Source organism: Leptosomus discolor, chromosome 14 (genome assembly GCF_034619465.1).
Source record: "Leptosomus discolor isolate bLepDis1 chromosome 14, bLepDis1.hap2, whole genome shotgun sequence".
NCBI lineage: Eukaryota > Metazoa > Chordata > Aves > Leptosomiformes > Leptosomidae > Leptosomus > Leptosomus discolor.
The window spans coordinates 4,164,315-4,181,841 of NC_141404.1; the positions used below are offsets into that span (position 1 = coordinate 4,164,315).

General features: G+C 55.2%; 3 protein-coding genes across 3 annotated transcripts; 2 read left to right on the forward strand and 1 right to left on the reverse strand.

Annotated features, from left to right (window-relative positions):
- The first annotated feature begins 162 nt into the window (after positions 1-162).
- PTCD1 (pentatricopeptide repeat domain 1) lies at positions 163-5,389 on the forward strand. Its single transcript, XM_086473271.1, has 8 exons — positions 163-648; positions 1,559-1,699; positions 1,903-2,121; positions 2,713-2,814; positions 3,135-3,887; positions 4,130-4,246; positions 4,594-4,776; positions 5,058-5,389. Exons 1-8 carry the CDS (start codon positions 163-165, stop codon positions 5,235-5,237), a joined length of 2,181 nt encoding a protein of 726 aa, XP_086329397.1. The 3' UTR covers positions 5,238-5,389.
- A 494-nt stretch (positions 5,390-5,883) lies between these two features.
- BUD31 (BUD31 spliceosome associated protein) lies at positions 5,884-8,203 on the reverse strand. The gene is made up of 5 exons (XM_086473274.1): positions 8,163-8,203; positions 7,597-7,765; positions 6,919-7,041; positions 6,500-6,666; positions 5,884-6,152 (listed from the first exon to the last, which is right to left on the reverse strand). The coding sequence occupies exons 2-5, from the start codon at positions 7,688-7,690 to the stop codon at positions 6,102-6,104; spliced, it is 435 nt and encodes a 144-aa protein (XP_086329400.1). The 5' UTR covers positions 7,691-7,765; positions 8,163-8,203; the 3' UTR covers positions 5,884-6,101.
- A 343-nt stretch (positions 8,204-8,546) lies between these two features.
- On the forward strand, positions 8,547-17,071 carry PDAP1 (PDGFA associated protein 1). The gene is made up of 6 exons (XM_086473013.1): positions 8,547-8,599; positions 12,463-12,554; positions 14,377-14,484; positions 14,893-15,014; positions 15,901-16,052; positions 16,730-17,071. Exons 1-6 carry the CDS (start codon positions 8,587-8,589, stop codon positions 16,786-16,788), a joined length of 546 nt encoding a protein of 181 aa, XP_086329139.1. The 5' UTR covers positions 8,547-8,586; the 3' UTR covers positions 16,789-17,071.
- The last annotated feature ends 456 nt before the right edge of the window (positions 17,072-17,527 follow it).

The window sequence follows — 17,527 nt, forward strand, 5'->3', positions numbered from 1 at the left end:
AGCGCACGCTTCCGCCAATCACAGCGCGCCGCTCGGTTTCGCTCCTTCCCCTTCCGCCCGCGCAGGCGCCGTGGCTGAGGTGAGGGGAGAGGGGTCGGTGAGGGCCCGGAGCTGGTCCCCGCTCCGCCGGGGGCGTCCCCTCCCGGTGGCCGCGGGCACATCATGGCGTCCCTGCGGCTCCTCGTGTCCCTGCGGCCGCTCGCCTCGCCGTGCCGCTGGGCCTCCTCCGCTCTCCCGGGACGGCGGCGGGCAGCCCCCGAGCAGCCCGGGACGGCGCCGCGCCCGCTCGGGACCCCAGGCCCGGGAGCGCTGCCGGGCTGGAGGCCTTTCTGCTCGGCCGAGGCGTCCCGCAAGCTGCCCGGTGGCCACCGGCGAAAGAGCGACGCTGGCAGCTGCGCTGAAGCTGTTGGGAAGGAGGAGGAGGAGGAGGAGGAGGAGGAGGAGGAAGATGATGAAGGCGTGGAGTTCGGGACGCTGTCTAATAAATTTTCTTCTAGAAAATATTACCGCAAAACCACATCGCGCTTTCAAAATTTAAAGCTTCAAGAAGAGGGAGAGGAAGAACCGGAAAGAAAACCTCGGCGCGGCCCTAGGAACACCCCGTACTGGTACTTCTTAAAATGCAAGGCCCTCATCCGAGAGGACAAGGTTTGTTCTGGCTCTTTGCTTGTTTGGTTTGTAACAGCATCGATGAGATGCGACTGCCCCGTCTGTGACGTCCTATCGCTCCGTATCTTTATAGAAAGAAGTAGAATAAGAATTTGTGAGGAATCCCGTGCTCTGTAGGGTTCCTACTGTTATGATCAGGTCTGAATTTTGAATAGCTGATTACTTTTCATTGATAATTAATTGCTTTTAATGAACAACTAACATCTATTTCATAATTTCCTGATTCAAGTAATTTACATTATAGTAAGAAATTCAATTAATTTACGTTATGGTAGGAAATATACGAAACTTCACTTATGCTCAGAGACAGCAGCTGCAGGCCTTGCGAAGACGGCCAAAGCTAAAGCTTCTACTGGTTGTGAAATTGTACAGAACAGAGAACAGGGAGACAGGTACAGGGGGTGAAATGGTACGTTTTCGGCTAGTTATGTTATGTGATGAAACCACAGAAACAAAGGAATGTTGCTGTGAAGACTCTCACATCCTCCCCATCCTGATTTGTATATCAGAGATTTTGATCAGTAAAATAACCAACGATTATATTAGTATAGGAGTATTAATAAAGTCATATAATAAGATGGACATTGTAAATGTCAAAATTAATAGCGGGCATAACATGCATGCTCACGTTAAAATATGTTAAAGATCATGACTTTGCAGAAAAAGGATATTAAAAAAATGTTGAATTTTAGATGTAACTCAAGCACATTGGGAGGAGCCATCCCCCGTGCTTCCCAGCGCTGCGGTACAGTGCCAGCTTCTCTGCCGCGACGTGGATAAGTCTGTCGTGATGGCGACACTGCCGCGACCTGCCCCCAGCTGCGTGTATTAATGTCCATTGTAATGGATTCTCTCGCGGCCTCATCGTGGATTTTCCTCCTCCCTGTAGCTGGCGGAGGCCCTGGAGCTGTTCGAGGTGCAGATGCTGAAGGAGGAGCGCCTGCAGCCGGCAGAAAGCAACTACACGGTTCTCATCGGCGGCTGCGGCAGGGTGGGCTACGTGAAGAAGGCGTTCAGGCTCTACAACGACGTAGGTTGATGTTCTCTCCTCTCAAACCTTCGTTATGTCTCTGAGCTACAGCCGTTTCCAAGCCTTTGCTCACGTTACTTTGTCTCCAGAACGCCTTTGTGTTGGTGTTTGCACCTTCTTAGCCTGAAACTTAAAAAAACAAGTATAAGAAATTCTAAAAGTCCTTTCCTAAAAAGCCGGTTCTAATTCTTCTCTTCCCTTAGATGAAAAAACGAGGCTTAACTCCCACCGAGGCCACTTACACAGCCCTGTTCAACGCCTGTGCCGAGTCACCCTGGAAGGACTCGGGCCTGCAGAGCGCCCTCCAGCTACGGCAGCAGCTGAAGAGCAAAAACGAAGAGCTGAACCTCATCACCTACCACGCGCTGCTGAAGGCCTGTGCCCTGTGCTCGGACCTCAGGCTGTGCTTTGATGTACTGAAGGTAAATACGTGACTTGTCTCACATCAAGTGCAGTTTGCCCTGGTTGAAGCGCCTGGAAGCTGCTGTGTTGTACAGGCTTTTTTATTGCGCTTCCAGCAGAGGGGGTTACGTGTTTATGTTTCATTGATCCTTGGTCTCAGACGACAAAATTGTCTTGGGACGCACCAAACCTTGGTCTCGGACAACGAAATTGTCTTGGGACGCACCAGACATTGAGCTTGAGTACACACAAGGAGGCAGCTGCAGCAGTTGGCTTTAAAACTCCGGTCAGATCTGTGAAAAGAATTAACGAAGGTTTTGTGGGGTTCACGGCTACTGTGTCTGTCTCAGTTCGTTTTGAAGACCCACCTATTGACACCCAGCTCCCTTCAGAGCTCTTACAGCAGCTCTTCTCAGAAGGACCGGTCTGGGAACAGCTAAAAGGATTGCTTTCCTGCCCCCAAATTCCCTGTAGCTCCCACTAGGGAGAAGCCAGGATCTGCTCACAGCACTGGGAGTTCACCCTGTGTGTCCCCAGCATACAACAGGTATTTGAGCTTCACAGCCAGCTTGGGGAACTGGGAAGTTTAATGCTCTCTCTGCTTTTTTTAGGAAATTGTGCACAAGGGCCACGTTCTGACAGCCGAGACCTTCAGCTTCCTTCTCATGAGCTGCATAAAGGACAGCGAAAATGGCTTCCGATACGCCTTACAGGTTTGTCTTCGTGTTCTAAGCGGGGAGGGAAAAGTGCTTCCGTGTTGTAGCTCGTCACGTGAAGGCACGGAAGGCAGCAGGTTGCTCAGAGCTGATGAAACAGGAGGAGTTCAGCTCCTGTTCTGTAAACTACCCTTCCATCAGGGCGTTCTGTGCACCGGTAAACCGCCCTGGATGGTCTCTTCACTGTCCAGGGGCATCTCCCTGCTGTAAACTCGCTCCTTTTCTGCAAGCGAGGTAACAGAGGTGCTCAGAGTCTGCTAGAAACACTCCTGGTATTTAAGGTCCCCTCCACCTGGTGTTCATCTTCTCCTCTTCAGGTCTGGAAACAAATGACTCAACTTGGAATAAAGGGCGACAGCCACACTTACAATCTGCTGCTGCGTGCTGCGAGAGACTGCGGCATTGGCGACCCGGCCGTGGCTTCTGAACTCCTGCTCAGACCCCCCCAGGAGAGCTCCTCCCAGCTGAGGCTTCCCCCCGGGGGGCAGAAGGTGAAAAACCAGAGGAAGAAGGAATCGAAGAGTGCAGCTCCTGTCCAGCTGGATGTGGAAGCCCTGGAAAAGCAACTATTTCAGGAGGGGTCAGCGCAGCCTGAAGAACTGATCCGACAGCAAAATAAAGACGTGACTCAGGCTGAACCCCAACCAGCGGCTCCCAGCAGCCCCAGCGTAGCTGCCGGCGGGACTGGGGCGTTGATGAGGAGAGGGCAGAACAAGGTGGAGCAGGAACAGGCACGTCTGAGCCAGAAGCTGCGTCTCTGCAACCTGCCCAACTTGCTGGATTCCAGGATGCCTGACGCAGCCGTGGTTTCCTTGGGGACAGTGGCCACCCGGTCCGATCGACTGGCTTTGATGGGGGACGTGGAAGGCTTCTTGAATAAAATGAAAGAGGACAATGCAGAACCCAACATTAAAACGTTCACGTTGCTGGCTGAGCTGGTGGAACCCCAAAGCCCCTCGGAGTCCTCTTTGCTGGCACTCCTGGCTGAGCATAAGGTGAAAGTCGATGTGACCTTCTTTAACACTTTAATAAGGAAGAAAAGTAAACGGGGAGACCTGGAAGGAGCAAAGGTGAGGAGAAACAACTCAGAACCAGCCCTGTCACCACGTCCTTGTCTCAGGCCTCTGGTGTTCCCTGTGTTTCACCGAGACCTGTTTCTGTACCCGCAGTAGAAACCGGGGATCTCACACCGGTTTCCACAAACCAGTGCTGGGTTTCTAAGTGTTTATGGATTCTGTTGTAGCACGTTCAGCTCTCTGGAAAGCTACCGTGAGACTTTTTGGAAGCTGATGTCAACCCTTGTGTCTTGCAGAGCGTGCTGCCAGCTCTGGTGAAGCAGGGGCTGTCGCCCAACATCCAGACCTTCTGCAACTTGGCAATCGCTTGCTGCCGAGAGCAGGATGGACTGCAGTTACTCTCGGATCTGAAGGTAATCAAAAAAACCTCTGCTGCTTGGGGTTCAAGCTGCAGGAAGAGGCAAAGTGAAGCGTTAATGCTTCTAAAACAACCTGCTGAGGGTTCTGTGGTGAGTGGGTGCGTCCTCGTTTCAAAACGGCACAGCTCTGTCCTGCAGCTGCACGGGGACGGGAGCGAGGTGATGGGGAGGGGTGTGCTGGCACTGGGGGAGCTGGCACTGGGGGAGCTGGCACTGGGGGAGCTGGCAGGCAGGTCGCAGAGCGAGCGCTGTGCTCCCTGTGCCAGAAGCGCCCAGGCGCCTTCTGCTTCCACCGGTCCCGCGCCGGGCGGCAGACGAACCGCGGCGGTTCTTGTCCCCAGCGGTCCGGAGTGACCCCCAACAAGCACATCTACAGCACCCTCATCGCTGCCGCCGTGAGGCAGCTGGATTACAGGTACCTCACCGAGATCCTGCGAGACATGAGGAACAACCAGGTGCCTCCCAACGAAGTGATCATACGGCAGCTGGAGTTCGCAGCACAGTACCCGCCGAAATTTGACAGGGTAAGCAGCCACGCCCGGTCCCAGCGCAATGGCATCGCGCAGGACACCACCAAGGGAGGGGGAACGTAGATGTCTGCCTAAATCTTCTTCCTTTGGGTTTGTCTGACACCACCAAGGGAGGGGGAACGTAGATGTCTGCCTAAATCTTCCTTTGGGTTTGTCTGGTCTGGCCGAGTTCCTTGGTAGCTGTTTCTTCAGCAGCAGCCTGTGGCTGTTGAACGCTGGGGTGGAAGCAAGCTCTTTTCTCATCGAAACTTGTTTTGTTGGATTTCTCTTTGCAGTACAAGTCAAAGAACGCATACCTGGAGAAAATCGATGGTTTCCGTGGCTACTACTATCGGTGGTTAAAAGTCATGGCAGCAGAGGAGACCCCCCACCCCTGGGAAAAATACAGAACAGCGAAACGGGCGGGGGATGACTGCAAGGACGAGGCTGTGCGGGAGCAGCCAGGGCAGACGTAGCAGCGAGCAGGAGGCCAAGTCCTGCATCTTCCTCGTGCTGGAAGAATTCGGAACTTGCTCCCTTAAACTGGCTTGTAGTAAAGCTGCTTTAATTTCCATGAACTCAAGTTCTTGCGGTAACTACATAATAAAATACTTGTCCTTGGTTTTAAGGAGGAGCAGCTAAGTTTTCAGGGAGTTTCCCTAAACTGCAGAGGATTAGACAGGCTGTAGTTTAACAAACCCTGTGCTAGAAAGAAGCAAAATCAGATGTAACAGTGGTTTAGCTCAGTGCTAGTTTGGTCTCTTTCCTGTGTTCTGTCTGTACCTGGGCATTTAGTGTGTGACCTGTAAGTCTCTACAGAGTGGCTGGCGTTCCTGAACGGACCTACGCACCAACACCTTAGCAGACTTGCAGTGACATTTAGCTTCCTTCTACTCTAGAACAGGGGAGAGTTTGTATCAGACTGGACGTTTGAGAACTGTATTTCCTTTCCACACAGCCTTTTGAATTCAGTTAGTGGAGAAAGAGGGATAAAAGCTGGCTGAAAACCAACCCACACTTAGAACACCTCACCGTACGTAGAGCAACCCTCCAACACACCAACCAAAACACGTCAACGGGAGAAGGGAGGCGCAGAAATGTTTCCCCAGAAGATGGCACCGCTCTCTCAGGAGGTCAAACTTTATTTTAAAATAAATGGCTACACAAAAACCTACTCCGAAACAACCACCGTGGTATATATGATCCAGGGGAATACGTTGCTGGCTTCATTGCTATACAGAAATATCCCATCGCACAGAAGGTGGCTGGACCTGCACCAACAGTCCGTCGTGTAGGATGAACCCCTCAGGGTTCAAAAAGCAGTCCTGTGGCTAAAGGCTTCACCCAGAGCAGCCTCTGCACCCGCAGTGAGTGCACTCAATGATCCTCCCCTGGAAAAGAAACACGGGGAGGGGGTTTCAGCCAGGCTACGTGAGCAGACAGAGCAGCAGGCTCGGACCTCAAGGCAGAGAACGGGTCTGCGTGGGAAGGGCTTCTACCGGCTCCGTTTCTCTTGTTCCCCCTACTTTAACAGCTTTAAACCACCCCGTGCCCAAGCTGACAGTAACTTCAGAACCAGTTAGGGACCAACTCCACCAGCAAAGGCAGAAAGTGTCAGAACTAGAGGAAATTACCAGGAGGAACAGCGCTACCTCCTCCGCTGACCCTGACCTGGGAGAAGTTAGACCGGGTACCGCAAAGGTCCGGACAAGTAGAGGAACAAGCTGAAAACTCTTACCACTTCCAGCTTGCTTTTGGGGACCCTGCAGATGCAGTTGGTGCCAAAGTTGGTGTCCCGGGTCTGGATACAGCGCAGGCAGCAGAGGTTCTCGTAACCCTGCTTCTTCCACTTGGCAATCAGGTTTTTGTCAGCGTAGCCTTCCTTGATGCAGTACTCGTAGAGCTCTGTCGAGGAGCAGACGCCATCGCAAGTAGCTCTCGGGAAGCGTTAAAGACTCCCGATCAGGAGTTACTAGCTGTAGTTACTAGCTGTAGTAACTGGCAGTTCAAGCCAGGCAGCTGCCAGCCTTCCCTCCATCCTCCCTCCCCCAAAACCTGACCCTTCCCACCAGCACCCCCGTTCAGGCGCACCCGTGGGCGGACGTTTTACTCCGTTCTGTCTTCCCCTGCCCAGGGGAAAGCCCCTGCGCTCCTCACCTCTGCTGATCGCTTTTCTTTTATAGAAGAGATCAAAGATGTAACGGGTTTTCTGGTGATGAATCCTGAAGATAGGCCAAAGGGATTCCACTTTCCTCTTCCCTTCGTGAGGCTCGGTCTCCGCTGGGAGGGAACACAAACACAGAGTTTCAGCTGATCATTTCACACATCCCACTTACTTCCTTTGTCACTTTGCAACAAACTGTGCCAAGAAGATTAGACATGACAGAGATAAGACTGAGCTTAATGGGAGAAGATTCAACCAAAAGGGACCTGACCTGGAACAGCTCCTTTAGGAAACAAAACCAGAATGACAGTGGGAATGACGTGACCTGCACCAGGATGGCAGGTGGCTTCGTGGCTGCCATGGTTCATCGGACCAGAGCAACGGCACGGACGGGAACTACCAGTCCCTCCACGCACACCAGTGAGCTTCAGCCAGGGCTCGGCCCCAGTGTGCCCTAAACCAGCTGTACAGCAAACCCCTGGGCTCGGTAACCAGTATAGGCCCAGAAAAAGCGACCAGTACCGGCCCAGTCTCAGCCTGCAGCACCGCTGCCACGCAGAGGTGTAAAAAAGGTCAATGTACATTTGTGGGGGAAGCCGTGGTTCCTGAGGCAGTTGAGATCAGCTTGTTTGAGGGTCACATCCCTGAGAGCACCCAGCTCTGCCGCTTACCTTCTCGCATCTTCTGATCCAGCTCATCCAGCGTTGGCTCGATCAGCTCCCAGCCATCCGGGGGAGGCTTCCTGCTCCTCTTCACCTTGGGCATGGCCTCAGGAACGAGGAAGGTGAAAGGCGAGGGAAGGAGGCTTTGCCAGCAGGAGCTTCCACGTCCTGAGAACCACTGGAAAAATCCCGAAAGGAAAACCGTTGTTACAGATTCCTCCTAAAATTGCTGTGGCCCTTTTGCACTTCGACGATAAAAAGGAGCTTTGTGGAGCTCGGGAAAAAGGTCACATCTCGCCCAGCGCGGCCCTGGGGATACCAGCAGGCCCTGGGGGGAAGCGCTGCATCCGCCTCACCCTAAAAAACCCGGTTTTTTCTCCTCAGCAAAGGGAGCCGACAGCCGCCCCTCCCCCGCTCCGGGCTGCCCCCAAGCGACAACTTCCGTGAGCTCCTACCGAAAGCCCGGGCGAAGCCGCCCCGGCCCGGCCCCACCAGCCCCAGAGCGGCCCCCGGGCCCCGCCGGGGCTCGGGCCGCGTTGGCGGCGGGGGAGGCCGCGGCCCGCGGTCCCGCTCACCTGCCGAGGGCCGCAGCCGCCACTTCCGCGCCGCCGCCGTCACCCACGGGGCCTCTCCCACCCGTAGCCCCGCCCCCTTGGGAGTGCCCGCCGCGGTGCCTGAGGGAAAACACACACACACACACACCGTGAGCGGCCCCGCCTTGGCGGCGCAGGGCGGAGAGCACAGCCCGCCGGGAGGGGAGGCGGCCCCGCTCTCCGCTACGGGGGGTGGGGGGACCCGGAGGGGCGGCGGGAACGGCGGCGCGACGGGCAGCCCCGCGGCGGGGGCCTCGCTGGCGGCGGTGGTGACTGGGCGGGCGCCGCGCGGCGCGAGCGGGGGGGGAGGGGGGGGTGGGGCAGCTTCCGCTTCCGGGTCGCCGCTCGGGGCCGCCGCGGGGGGGGGCGCCTCGCTGCAGCTGCCGCAGCCGCCATCGCCGCCGCGATGCCGAAAGGAGGTGGGGGCCGGGCCGGGGGGATTCGTCCCTGCGAGAAGGAGTCGGGGGGGGAGAGGGGGGAGGGGGCTGAGGGGGTGTTAGGCCCCTCGGGGCCCGGGGGGAGAGGAGGGGTGTGGGGGGAGGCCCCGGCTGCGGAGGCTCAGGGGAGGGGGGGGGGGCAGGGCTCATCCTCCGCCCCCATCTCGGCTGTGGAGGTGCTGGGGGGGGGCAGGGCTCCTTCCCCGCCCTCGGGTCTGAACCTCGGGTCTGAAGGGAGGTCTCATTCCCACCTTCCCGGCCTTGGTGGGGGGCGTCTCCTTTCCCCGTTACCGGCCGCGGAGGGTCTCGGAGGGAGGTCCCCTTGCCGCACCCCCCCCCTCCGGCTGTGGATGGCCTGTGGGAGAGGCCTCGGTTTCTTCCCCCAGCCCGCTCCTGGGGGACTATGGGGGAAGCTTCGCTCTCCTTCTCCCCCGCCCCCCCCCCCCCCCCCCCCGAAGAGGTGGCAAATTCTCCACGTTTCTCCCAGAGCTGGGCGTTGGGGGCTGCATTCTGCGCCCCCCCCCCCCCCCCCCAGCAAGTGTTGGGCGATCGCAGCAGCCCCTGGGGATGTCCGAGCCGTGGGGTGCCAGGCCTGCCCCCCTCCCCGCCGTGGGACCGGGAGCGGACCGGGAGCGCGCCGGGGCCCATGTGCTCCCCGCTGGGCTGCAAACTGCAGCCGGTTCCTCCGGGACAGAACTTGGGGCACACGGACGCCCGGGGAGGGGAGTTTACAGCTACACCGGCGATCCCGGGGGGGGGGGCATCCTGGGGGGCACAGGCGGTGCGTGGCGGCTGACGGCCCTCCCGTCCCGGTGGTTCAATGGTGGAGGCTTTTTGGGACTGGGTACGGGCGATCTGAGCGGCCGAGCAGAGGGTCCAGCCCTGAGGGGCAGCGCGGGGTGGGGTGGGTGGAGGTGCTCTTGGGTTCAGGGGCTCCCAACGCGGCTCTTTTCACGTGGCTCCGGCAGCTCCGAGCGGGTACTGACTTGCTGGTGTGATTAAGGAGAAGTAATGAGGGACTGACAGACCGTCAGGGCTGAGCTGGATCCACCCAGAACCTTCTCCAGATGCACCATCTGCATAATTGGCTCTTGTGCGAGCGTCAGTGCAACCCCAGCCACGTACATTAGTGTAAACCAGCCTTCGTCACTCAGCTGCTCTCTAGTTTGCTCCACTTTATTTCACCAGTGTTTCCTAAGCTTGAGTACGAAATCTGTTTCCCCCTCTAGTTTTTCTTTAAGCACTTTATTTGGTGTCCTCTTGCACAGTGGTAGGAGACAGAGGTGAAGCTTTTGCTTGGTTTTTGTGGTGGCAAAGAACCGTGGGGGGGTTATAACCCCGGCTGCTGTATTTAAATGCCCCGTAACTCAGGATTTCCTGCTCTCTATTTCGTTCTACAGTTTTAAAGGTTTGTTTCAAACCTTATACTTCTTGGGAAAAGAGGGATCTTTGCTCACCTCCCTGCCTCGAGTCAGGAGTTACTGTGTCGTTAGCAGAAGAGTGGGGTTTTGCCCTCACAGTTTAATAAAAAATGGGGGGGTGGGTTAACCAGACGATAATAAATTTTGTTACAGGATTATTTCTGATTATTTTGCTCCTTTTTTGAATGCCCTGATTTAAAAGAAGCGATTCCTTCAATATTCTTCTGTTCTCTTTGATCTGAATTCCATAATGATGCTGTTTAAAGGTGAAGACAACCACACTTGAAAGCGTGCCTGCTTTAGGCACCAGTGCTCTTTACTGCAGGTGAAATCTGCAGGTCATGATGATACGTTAAAAGTCCCTCACAGAGGAGGGTAAGAACCATTATCCCTGTTGGACAGATGGGGAAACTGAGGCACAGAGCTGACGTGAGTTGTGCAGCGTGGTGTGGCAGGTGTAGGACCGGCGCCCCGCTCGCCTGGCGTGCGGTTTGAGCTCCCTGGGAGGAGCAGAGCCCCGTCCCTGCCCGGTCCTGAGCTCCCCTCAGCTCCTCCAGCTGCTGCTCCTCCTCAAAGGGGCCTTAATTCTCCGTGTGCAGGCTGGAATAGCAATGAGACCGATTCCCTCTTCCATCTGCTTCTTTTTAGGCATTTAATGCAAGATAATTTCTCTCGAGTTGCTTCCCCCCCTTTTATTACTGCTGCTAATTTGCAGTGAGGAGGTTTTTGTGTTCTTCAGCTCTGAGCCCAGTGTCAGGCTCTGAGCCCAGCTGGGCAACAAGGCTGCCTGAGCTCGTAGCCCAGCGTTGGTTTGCTTTGGTTGGGTTTTCTCGGCGTTAGGTGGTGTGTCAGGGGTGTTGCTGCTGGTGGTTCAGAGTGATGTCACTTGCTGGGTGGTGAGGGAATGTCTCCTGGGCTGGAGCGCTCCCATGGCGGGTCTGGTTCCCAGCGGGGGTCAGTGTTTCCCCAGCGGGGGGTGGGGGGACAGAAAACACACCTCTTTGGGTGCAGCAAAGCTTTTGGGGGGCAATTGTGGTCTGGCTGCCCACGAGCTTCCCCACTTCACGTGAGAACGCTGCCTCTGTCAGGCTCTGCAGGGGCGGTTTTGGCATCATTTATTGCCCAGCTCAGCTATTCCTGAGCTAAAACGTGTGAGAGTTTGTCTCTGCTGAGCCAGGAGGGCTGGGCAGAAGATGGTGAGTGTCTAAAGCTGGCAGCCCACGGAGGTGCCCCCTGTCCCCCCAGGCACCGGCGTGGCCATGGCCCAGCAGTGACAGGTCTCTCCCGCGCGTCCTGCACAGCCCGGAGGAAGGGAGGGACCATCCCCTCTCCACCCCCCTCTTAAGGTTTCCCTCATCCTCAGCAGGTGAAGCGGGGTGGGTGAGAGAGCGTGAGGGTTTCCTGCTCCTTCCCTCGGACTCCAAAGGCTCCTGCAGCCGCCGGGAGCTCCCTCCCCTCAGCCCGCTGGGGTTTTGCCAGCCTCGTGTGCCGGTTGCACCTTGAGCTCCCTAGCTGGAGGCTAGAGCTGACTCTTCAGCTTGCTTTCCAGCAGTTCTTGCAGCTGTGGGGACATAAACGGAGCAGTCCCTTGCAGGAAGCATTAATGACCTCCACAATTCATTAATCAACAGAATTTTGAGCTTGAGAGCAAATCTCAGCCAGCTGAGGCGGCGCTCTCTCTTCCTGCTTCCTACAGCTTGCTTCTAGTTTTCCTTATAAAGCAGCAAAACATGGAGGCTCCTTTTAGTAGTTCTTCCTCTCTCATTACAATTCCCAAAGCTTTGGTCCTATTGGCTTCCTATTTTCTCTTGGCACAGCCTCAGCAGAGGGAAGGGCTTAAGCTCCTCCAGAGTCGGTTGTCACCACGGCTGGAACTTACCGGGATTCCTCCCGCGCGGGAGACGCCGAGAGCGACGGGGACCGAGCAGCCTTTGCCAGCCCGGGCAAGGGATCAGGGAGGCCACCAGTGTCAGGGGGGGCTTGGCAGCTGGATGGCTGGTGTCACGGCTGTGCCATGGCTGAGGGAGGGGGGAGCCCCTTCGGGGGGCACCTGCCTGGCTCCCTCGCTGTAGGACAAACCTCGTTTGGGAAACGCTGTGCGGCTGACGGGCTGCTTTCGGTTCTGGGGTCTCCAAAACCAGCCCAAGGGGAAAGAAGTGATTCTTCTAGTGTCTTTCTGTGAGAAAATGATCCCAATTCTCTGTGTAACTCACCCAAAATTCTTGGAGTGTTTCGCTGAGACTGGCAAGTTCGACGTGTCCTTTTGTTGTTGTTGTTTAGATCGCGGCAGAGGAGCTGTTTGGGTTTGTCCTTTCTGCCCCAAAGATCCAGGGCGAGTGCTGCTGCAGGAGGAGCAGACCTTTCTGGAAGCTGATCACTAAACCATTTATTAATATTTTTTTTAATATTTTTTTTTTTAAACAGGTAGAAAAGGAGGCCACAAAGGCCGAGCAAGACAGTACACCAGTCCTGAAGAGATCGATGCCCAGCTCCAGGCAGAAAAGCAAAAGGCAAGGGTATGTGTTTGCCCGGGTTATGTGCTCCCTGCCCTCAGCCCTGGCTCGCACCGTGTCCTTAGCACGCTGTTCCTGCGAGCTGGCAGCTCAGTCAGGCGCTGCAGGTCGTTCTCTCGGGGATCACAGTGTGAATCCTGAGTATCTCGGCCGGGGAGCCCACAAGGCGCCATCCATCTGGTTCCTCACGGAAGCGGGGCCAGGTGGACCCTCCAGTTCACGACGGGGAGGTTAAAGGATCGGGAAGATGACAGCACAGCAGCTCTGGACATCTTTTCCCCCCGTATTTCATCATTTTAGTGTCCAGTGTCAGCTGATTTTTTTTTTCATCCGTGCTCTGCAGCTTGGCTGTGGAGAAGAAAGGCCCACATCTCGAAACTGCTGTGTTTGCCCCCTTTCTCTTCTCTCTGAGAAGACCAAACTCCTTTGACTTCTTCCCGTGCACACGACTGGCTTGTTTGCCTCTGACTCGGAGGGAGACACCACAGAGGTTTCTGGCGGGAGTCCTTTTGTGGGCGGGTTTCTGTGCCCTGACACAGGGCTGTCAGAGCTCCCCCTGCTTCCACAGCTCCTGCCTGGTGCGGTACAAGGCCCAGCAGCTTTTTGCTGCACTTGCTCTCTCGTGTCCCCAAGTTACCACAGCCGTGGTGGGGCTCTGCTGGTGTTCTGGGATTCTCTGCAAGTGCTGCCTCAGCCCAAACACAGCTGGAGCCTCACAGCGCTGACTAGAGGAGGGTAGTTATACCCCACGTAGGAAATACCGATGCATAGCTCTGAGAAGGTTCCTCGTTCAAGCAGTTACGAGCCGTGTTGTTGACTCCTTTTGAATGTTCTGACCCGCTGTAACTCGAGAGGATTTTGTGGTTTGCTGCTGAGCCACATATTCCGGCTTCGTGTTGGATTTCTCCTTCCAAAGGGTGACTCCTCTGGGTTTGTTTCCTGATTCCACCTTCTTGGTTTCACGCCATCTTTCCAAACGCTGAAACCACTTACGGGTCTGATCCTGCTTCCCAAAACAATTCCAGCTCCTACTGGTGCGATGTCATTCGCTCGACTTCCGAGTTGTCGATAAAAACACCAACGGGAAAAGGAATAGAACAAGCAGGACCCCGCTTGATCCTGCTTCGAAACAAGCCAGAGAACTGCTCTTTGAGAAGGATTTCTTCCCTTTCTCGTGCCAACCCACACCACAGAGCGGTGGTTACATCTCAGGCTGCTTTGTCAGGGGCAGCTTCAAAAAGACAACGAACCAAATGACCCCTCTCGCTGCCCGGAGCTCCCCCACTGCCGTGCTGTGAGGAGGGATGTTTGGCAGCGCTAAAGCAAACTCTTCACACCCACGTTGGTGCTTCTAATCTTACCTTCTGATGATTCACAAATCCATTCCTGGAGCTCTGACTGGTAAAAGCTGCGCTGAAAAGGCTGCGATTTCTTGGATGATCACGTTCTGGTGGATGGTTGTCAGTTTGCTCTTCTCTAGTTTTTTAAGCTAGCTCTAGGCTGGGATCCAGCTCTACGCTACATCCCTGTAGTTTCCAGTCGCTGAGATACTGTGCACCGGAAACCCGGGCCAAAATTTCTCCTGGAGATCTTTCATTTGGGGAAAGTAAAGTGCCAGTTCTGTCTGTTAGAACCGTTTTCCTGGTTTTGAGCTGCTGGGGCAGGTGATGCACGCTTACGGGTGGAGACTGAGCTCTTGTTCTGTGGCAGCCAGGAACACCAACGCTCTCAGAGCTTCTCTCGTCCCGCCAAAATGACCTCATTTAAGAGTCGCTGTTGGATTTGGGGTTTTTATTGACGTGCATTTCATTTTGTGATTTTCTAGGAAGAAGAGGAGCAAGAAGAAGGAGGTGAAGGAGCAACAGGGGACCCCAAAAAGGAGAAGAAGTCTTTAGATTCAGATGAGAGCGATGAAGATGATGAGGATTATCAGGTACTGTCATTCTCAGGGCCCTTAACGCATTTGCAGCACCCAGATTCTTGGGGCAGGAGGGAGAGGCACGCTCTGGACTCTTGAGTTTTCTTTCAGAGCTACCTATAGTAAAATTTTTATGGAAGAACTGGTTTTAGAAGTCCAAAAACCCTTCCTTGACGGGGTTTTGGCCTCAGAATGAAAGCTTGTGTCTTGTTAGAAGTGAAATGCAAAGGCCAGAGGGTTTCAAAAAAGGCTGAAGATGCCTGGTGGTGTCAATCTTGGTTCACAAACGGTTTTGCTGTCTGGTAGTAAAACCGTCTTGAATTCTGCTCGTGGGATGTGTGGCGGCGTGTTTGACGAGCTCTGACGCACCCAGCGTTGGGTACGAGGGAGCTTCTTAACCTTCCTCTTGTTGTTGAACCGTAGCAAAAGCGCAAAGGAGTGGAAGGGTTGATAGACATAGAGAATCCCAACCGTGTCATTCAGACCACCAAAAAAGTCACTCAGCTGGACCTGGATGGACCTAAGGAACTCTCGCGGCGGGAGCGGTGAGTCTTCCCTGTTCCTGGAATTCCGTCCTTGCTGGTGGCAGCAGCTTAACCCGGGGAGCTGCTCCCCTGCTGGCGTGGGGTGGTGTTTCAGGGAAGCCCTTTAAATGCGTTGCTGCCCAAAGCAGACGCTGAACGGCAGCAGGCTGTCAGGCAGGGCTCACTGTCGATCCCAATGCCTTTCCTTGCGAGCTTTGCAGAAGTTGTCTGTCCTCTGGGAGTAGCTGGGGCCGTCCTGGAGCCAGGCAGCTTGGCCAGGTGCGCTGAGAACGTGAAGTTTCTTGCTGTGAAGCAGACATAGGCCGTTCCTTTCCTGAAGTTTTATGCCAAAAATGAGACGTAACTGAAATCCATTAACCGGAGGTCACCTCGGGGCCCGCTTTAATCTTGCTGCAGAAGGTGCCCTAGTGACAGGTAGCGGTTTCCCACATTCCAGGGGTCATGGTGGACTCTTATCTGAGCAGGTGAATAAGATGAAAACCAAAGTTTCATCTTCTAGTTGCGTTTAGCAACGGAGAGTTTCAGAATGAAAGATTTCATCTCGCTGCTTGGGGATAGATGGCTTCAGCAGAAGGGCCCCTTTAGGGGTAAGGCTGGGAGAAAAATATGTCCTGGTGCTGCACAGTCCGGGGCTAATTCGTTGGACCTCGTTGTCTGCCAGTGGCCTTGTTTAGCTGGACGAAGGCAGAAAGAATCTCATCATCTCCGTTCAAACCCTGCGATGGCTAGACCCTGTGCTTGAAAACTGGTGACGGGGCCCCCCAGTCTCTGTGGGCAATCCCTCTCTGTCCTCCCCCCGCTTCCCGGTCAGAAAGCCTCCCCCTCTCTGCCTGTCCCTGCGTGCTTCGCTGGAAACTCCGGTGACTGGTGTGTTTCCCTCAAACAGAGAGGAAATAGAGAAACAAAAGGCAAAAGAAAGATACATGAAAATGCACCTAGCTGGTAAAACAGAGCAGGCGAAGGCAGATCTCGCCCGACTAGCCATCATTCGGAAGCAAAGGGAAGAAGCTGCCAGAAAGAAAGAAGAAGAAAGGAAAGGTGAGAGAGTCATCAATCGTACCGTACCGCTCTTCGCGAGGGCTGCGCTGCCAAGAGGCCTGGTTTTCATCTCCCACGTGGAGATCCCTCCTCTCCCGAGCCTGCGGGGTGTGGTTACAGCTCCTCTCGTGAAAACCCGGCTTCGCTCTTACAAAGCTCTTGCTTTATAAAGCGCTGGGACACGTGGGCACGGAGTGGGGAAGGAGAGGCAGGAGTTGCCCTTGATAACCGTGCTGTCCTCAGCCTCCCCGGCAGCGCTTGCTCCAGGGTGGGGGTTTAGCGGGTTCCTTGGGTGTGATGTCCCTGCTTTGGGGATCCAGGCTGCCCAGGGAGTTTGCAGAACTCCTCCGCTGCCTGGACGTTCTCCTCAGCTCGGGGACGTGCGAACCAGGAGCCTGCAGAGCGCGTCCTCTCGGTGGCTTCCATCAGCATCACCACCAGGGTAGTTTGCGGACGCCTGAAGAGAGGCCAAGGACAGAAGGGAACATGCCGGGGACGGAGGGGCGGCTCCTCCTGACTCCAGAGGGGATCTACCGTGGATTGGCGGGGAGGGTTGGATTTTTTTCCCGTTACCCCGCTGTACACAGCAGGATTCCAGTCGCCGGCGCTGTCAAGCCACCACCAGTCCCTGGTGTGTGCTGTGAAATGACAAACCCTCTGTTCTTTTCCCCCCGCAGCGAAAGACGAAGCGGCTATGGCAGGTAAAAGACTGCAGTCACTATCCCTTAACAAGTAAGCACAGGACATGCAAGAGGAGGAAACGCCAGGGAACTGTGCCTGGTGCCTGCCAGGACCTCCGTCGTGTCGCCTACCATCGCTGCCACGTAGGGTGCACCGCGGCACCGACGTCACCTTCACCTCCAAGAGACACTGACGATGTGTTTGTCCTCATCCTGGCACAGATTTCCATTTGGGGTTAGGGGCAGCTGCTCTCTTCGGGCAGAACCGTGCTGAACAGCAATTCTCTGTAACAGTTTGGAAACCTGAATGTTTTTGCTGGGTTTAGGATTAAAAACTGATAGGGGGCGGGGGGGGGGGGTGGGGGGTGGGGGGGGGGAGGGAGCTGTGCGGGAGGGGAGGTGCTTCGATGATTAGCTTGCAAGAAAATAGATTGTGGGGTCATTGTGGGGTGGGGCGTGGGGTGGGGAACTTGGACTTGCTAGTGAAAGCCCAGAGGATCATGTATCTGAGGAGTCGGGTTTGGGCAAGTGGCCCGTCAAATTTTGCTGCAGGGTGTTGCAGTATACGCTGGGAGCCTGACTTCATGGACATCTGGAGTGCCCTTCCTTCCCGGTTTCATCCCTCCTTTCTTGCAGCCAGTCTCCTCTTTTCCCTCCTCTTCATTTTTTTTTTTTTTTGGTGTTTTTTTTTTTGGTTCTCCTGATTAGGGATAGTGCCAGTTTTTAACCACATCATCCTTTGTTTAAAGGAAAAAAAAAAAAAAACCCAACGACATTAATTGTATCAGACCCAGA

What these genes read in the sequence shown, in the direction of transcription:
- PTCD1 (XM_086473271.1), top strand. Translation starts at nt 163, where the DNA reads ATGGCGTCCCTGCGGCTCCTCGTGTCCCTGCGGCCGCTCGCCTCGCCG. An exon ending in CCCTCATCCGAGAGGACAAG is followed by an intron (nt 649 to 1,558) that starts GTTTGTTCTGGC and finishes TCCTCCCTGTAG; the next exon opens with CTGGCGGAGGCCCTGGAGCT. An exon ending in GAGACCTGGAAGGAGCAAAG is followed by an intron (nt 3,888 to 4,129) that starts GTGAGGAGAAAC and finishes TGTGTCTTGCAG; the next exon opens with AGCGTGCTGCCAGCTCTGGT.
- BUD31 (XM_086473274.1), bottom strand. Translation starts at nt 7,690, where the DNA reads ATGCCCAAGGTGAAGAGGAGCAGGAAGCCTCCCCCGGATGGCTGGGAG. An exon ending in GGATCAGAAGATGCGAGAAG is followed by an intron (nt 7,042 to 7,596) that starts GTAAGCGGCAGA and finishes GTTCCCTCCCAG; the next exon opens with CGGAGACCGAGCCTCACGAA. An exon ending in AAGAAAAGCGATCAGCAGAG is followed by an intron (nt 6,667 to 6,918) that starts GTGAGGAGCGCA and finishes GCTCCTCGACAG; the next exon opens with AGCTCTACGAGTACTGCATC.
- PDAP1 (XM_086473013.1), top strand. An exon ending in CAGAAAAGCAAAAGGCAAGG is followed by an intron (nt 12,555 to 14,376) that starts GTATGTGTTTGC and finishes GTGATTTTCTAG; the next exon opens with GAAGAAGAGGAGCAAGAAGA. An exon ending in GAAAGAAGAAGAAAGGAAAG is followed by an intron (nt 16,053 to 16,729) that starts GTGAGAGAGTCA and finishes TTCCCCCCGCAG; the next exon opens with CGAAAGACGAAGCGGCTATG.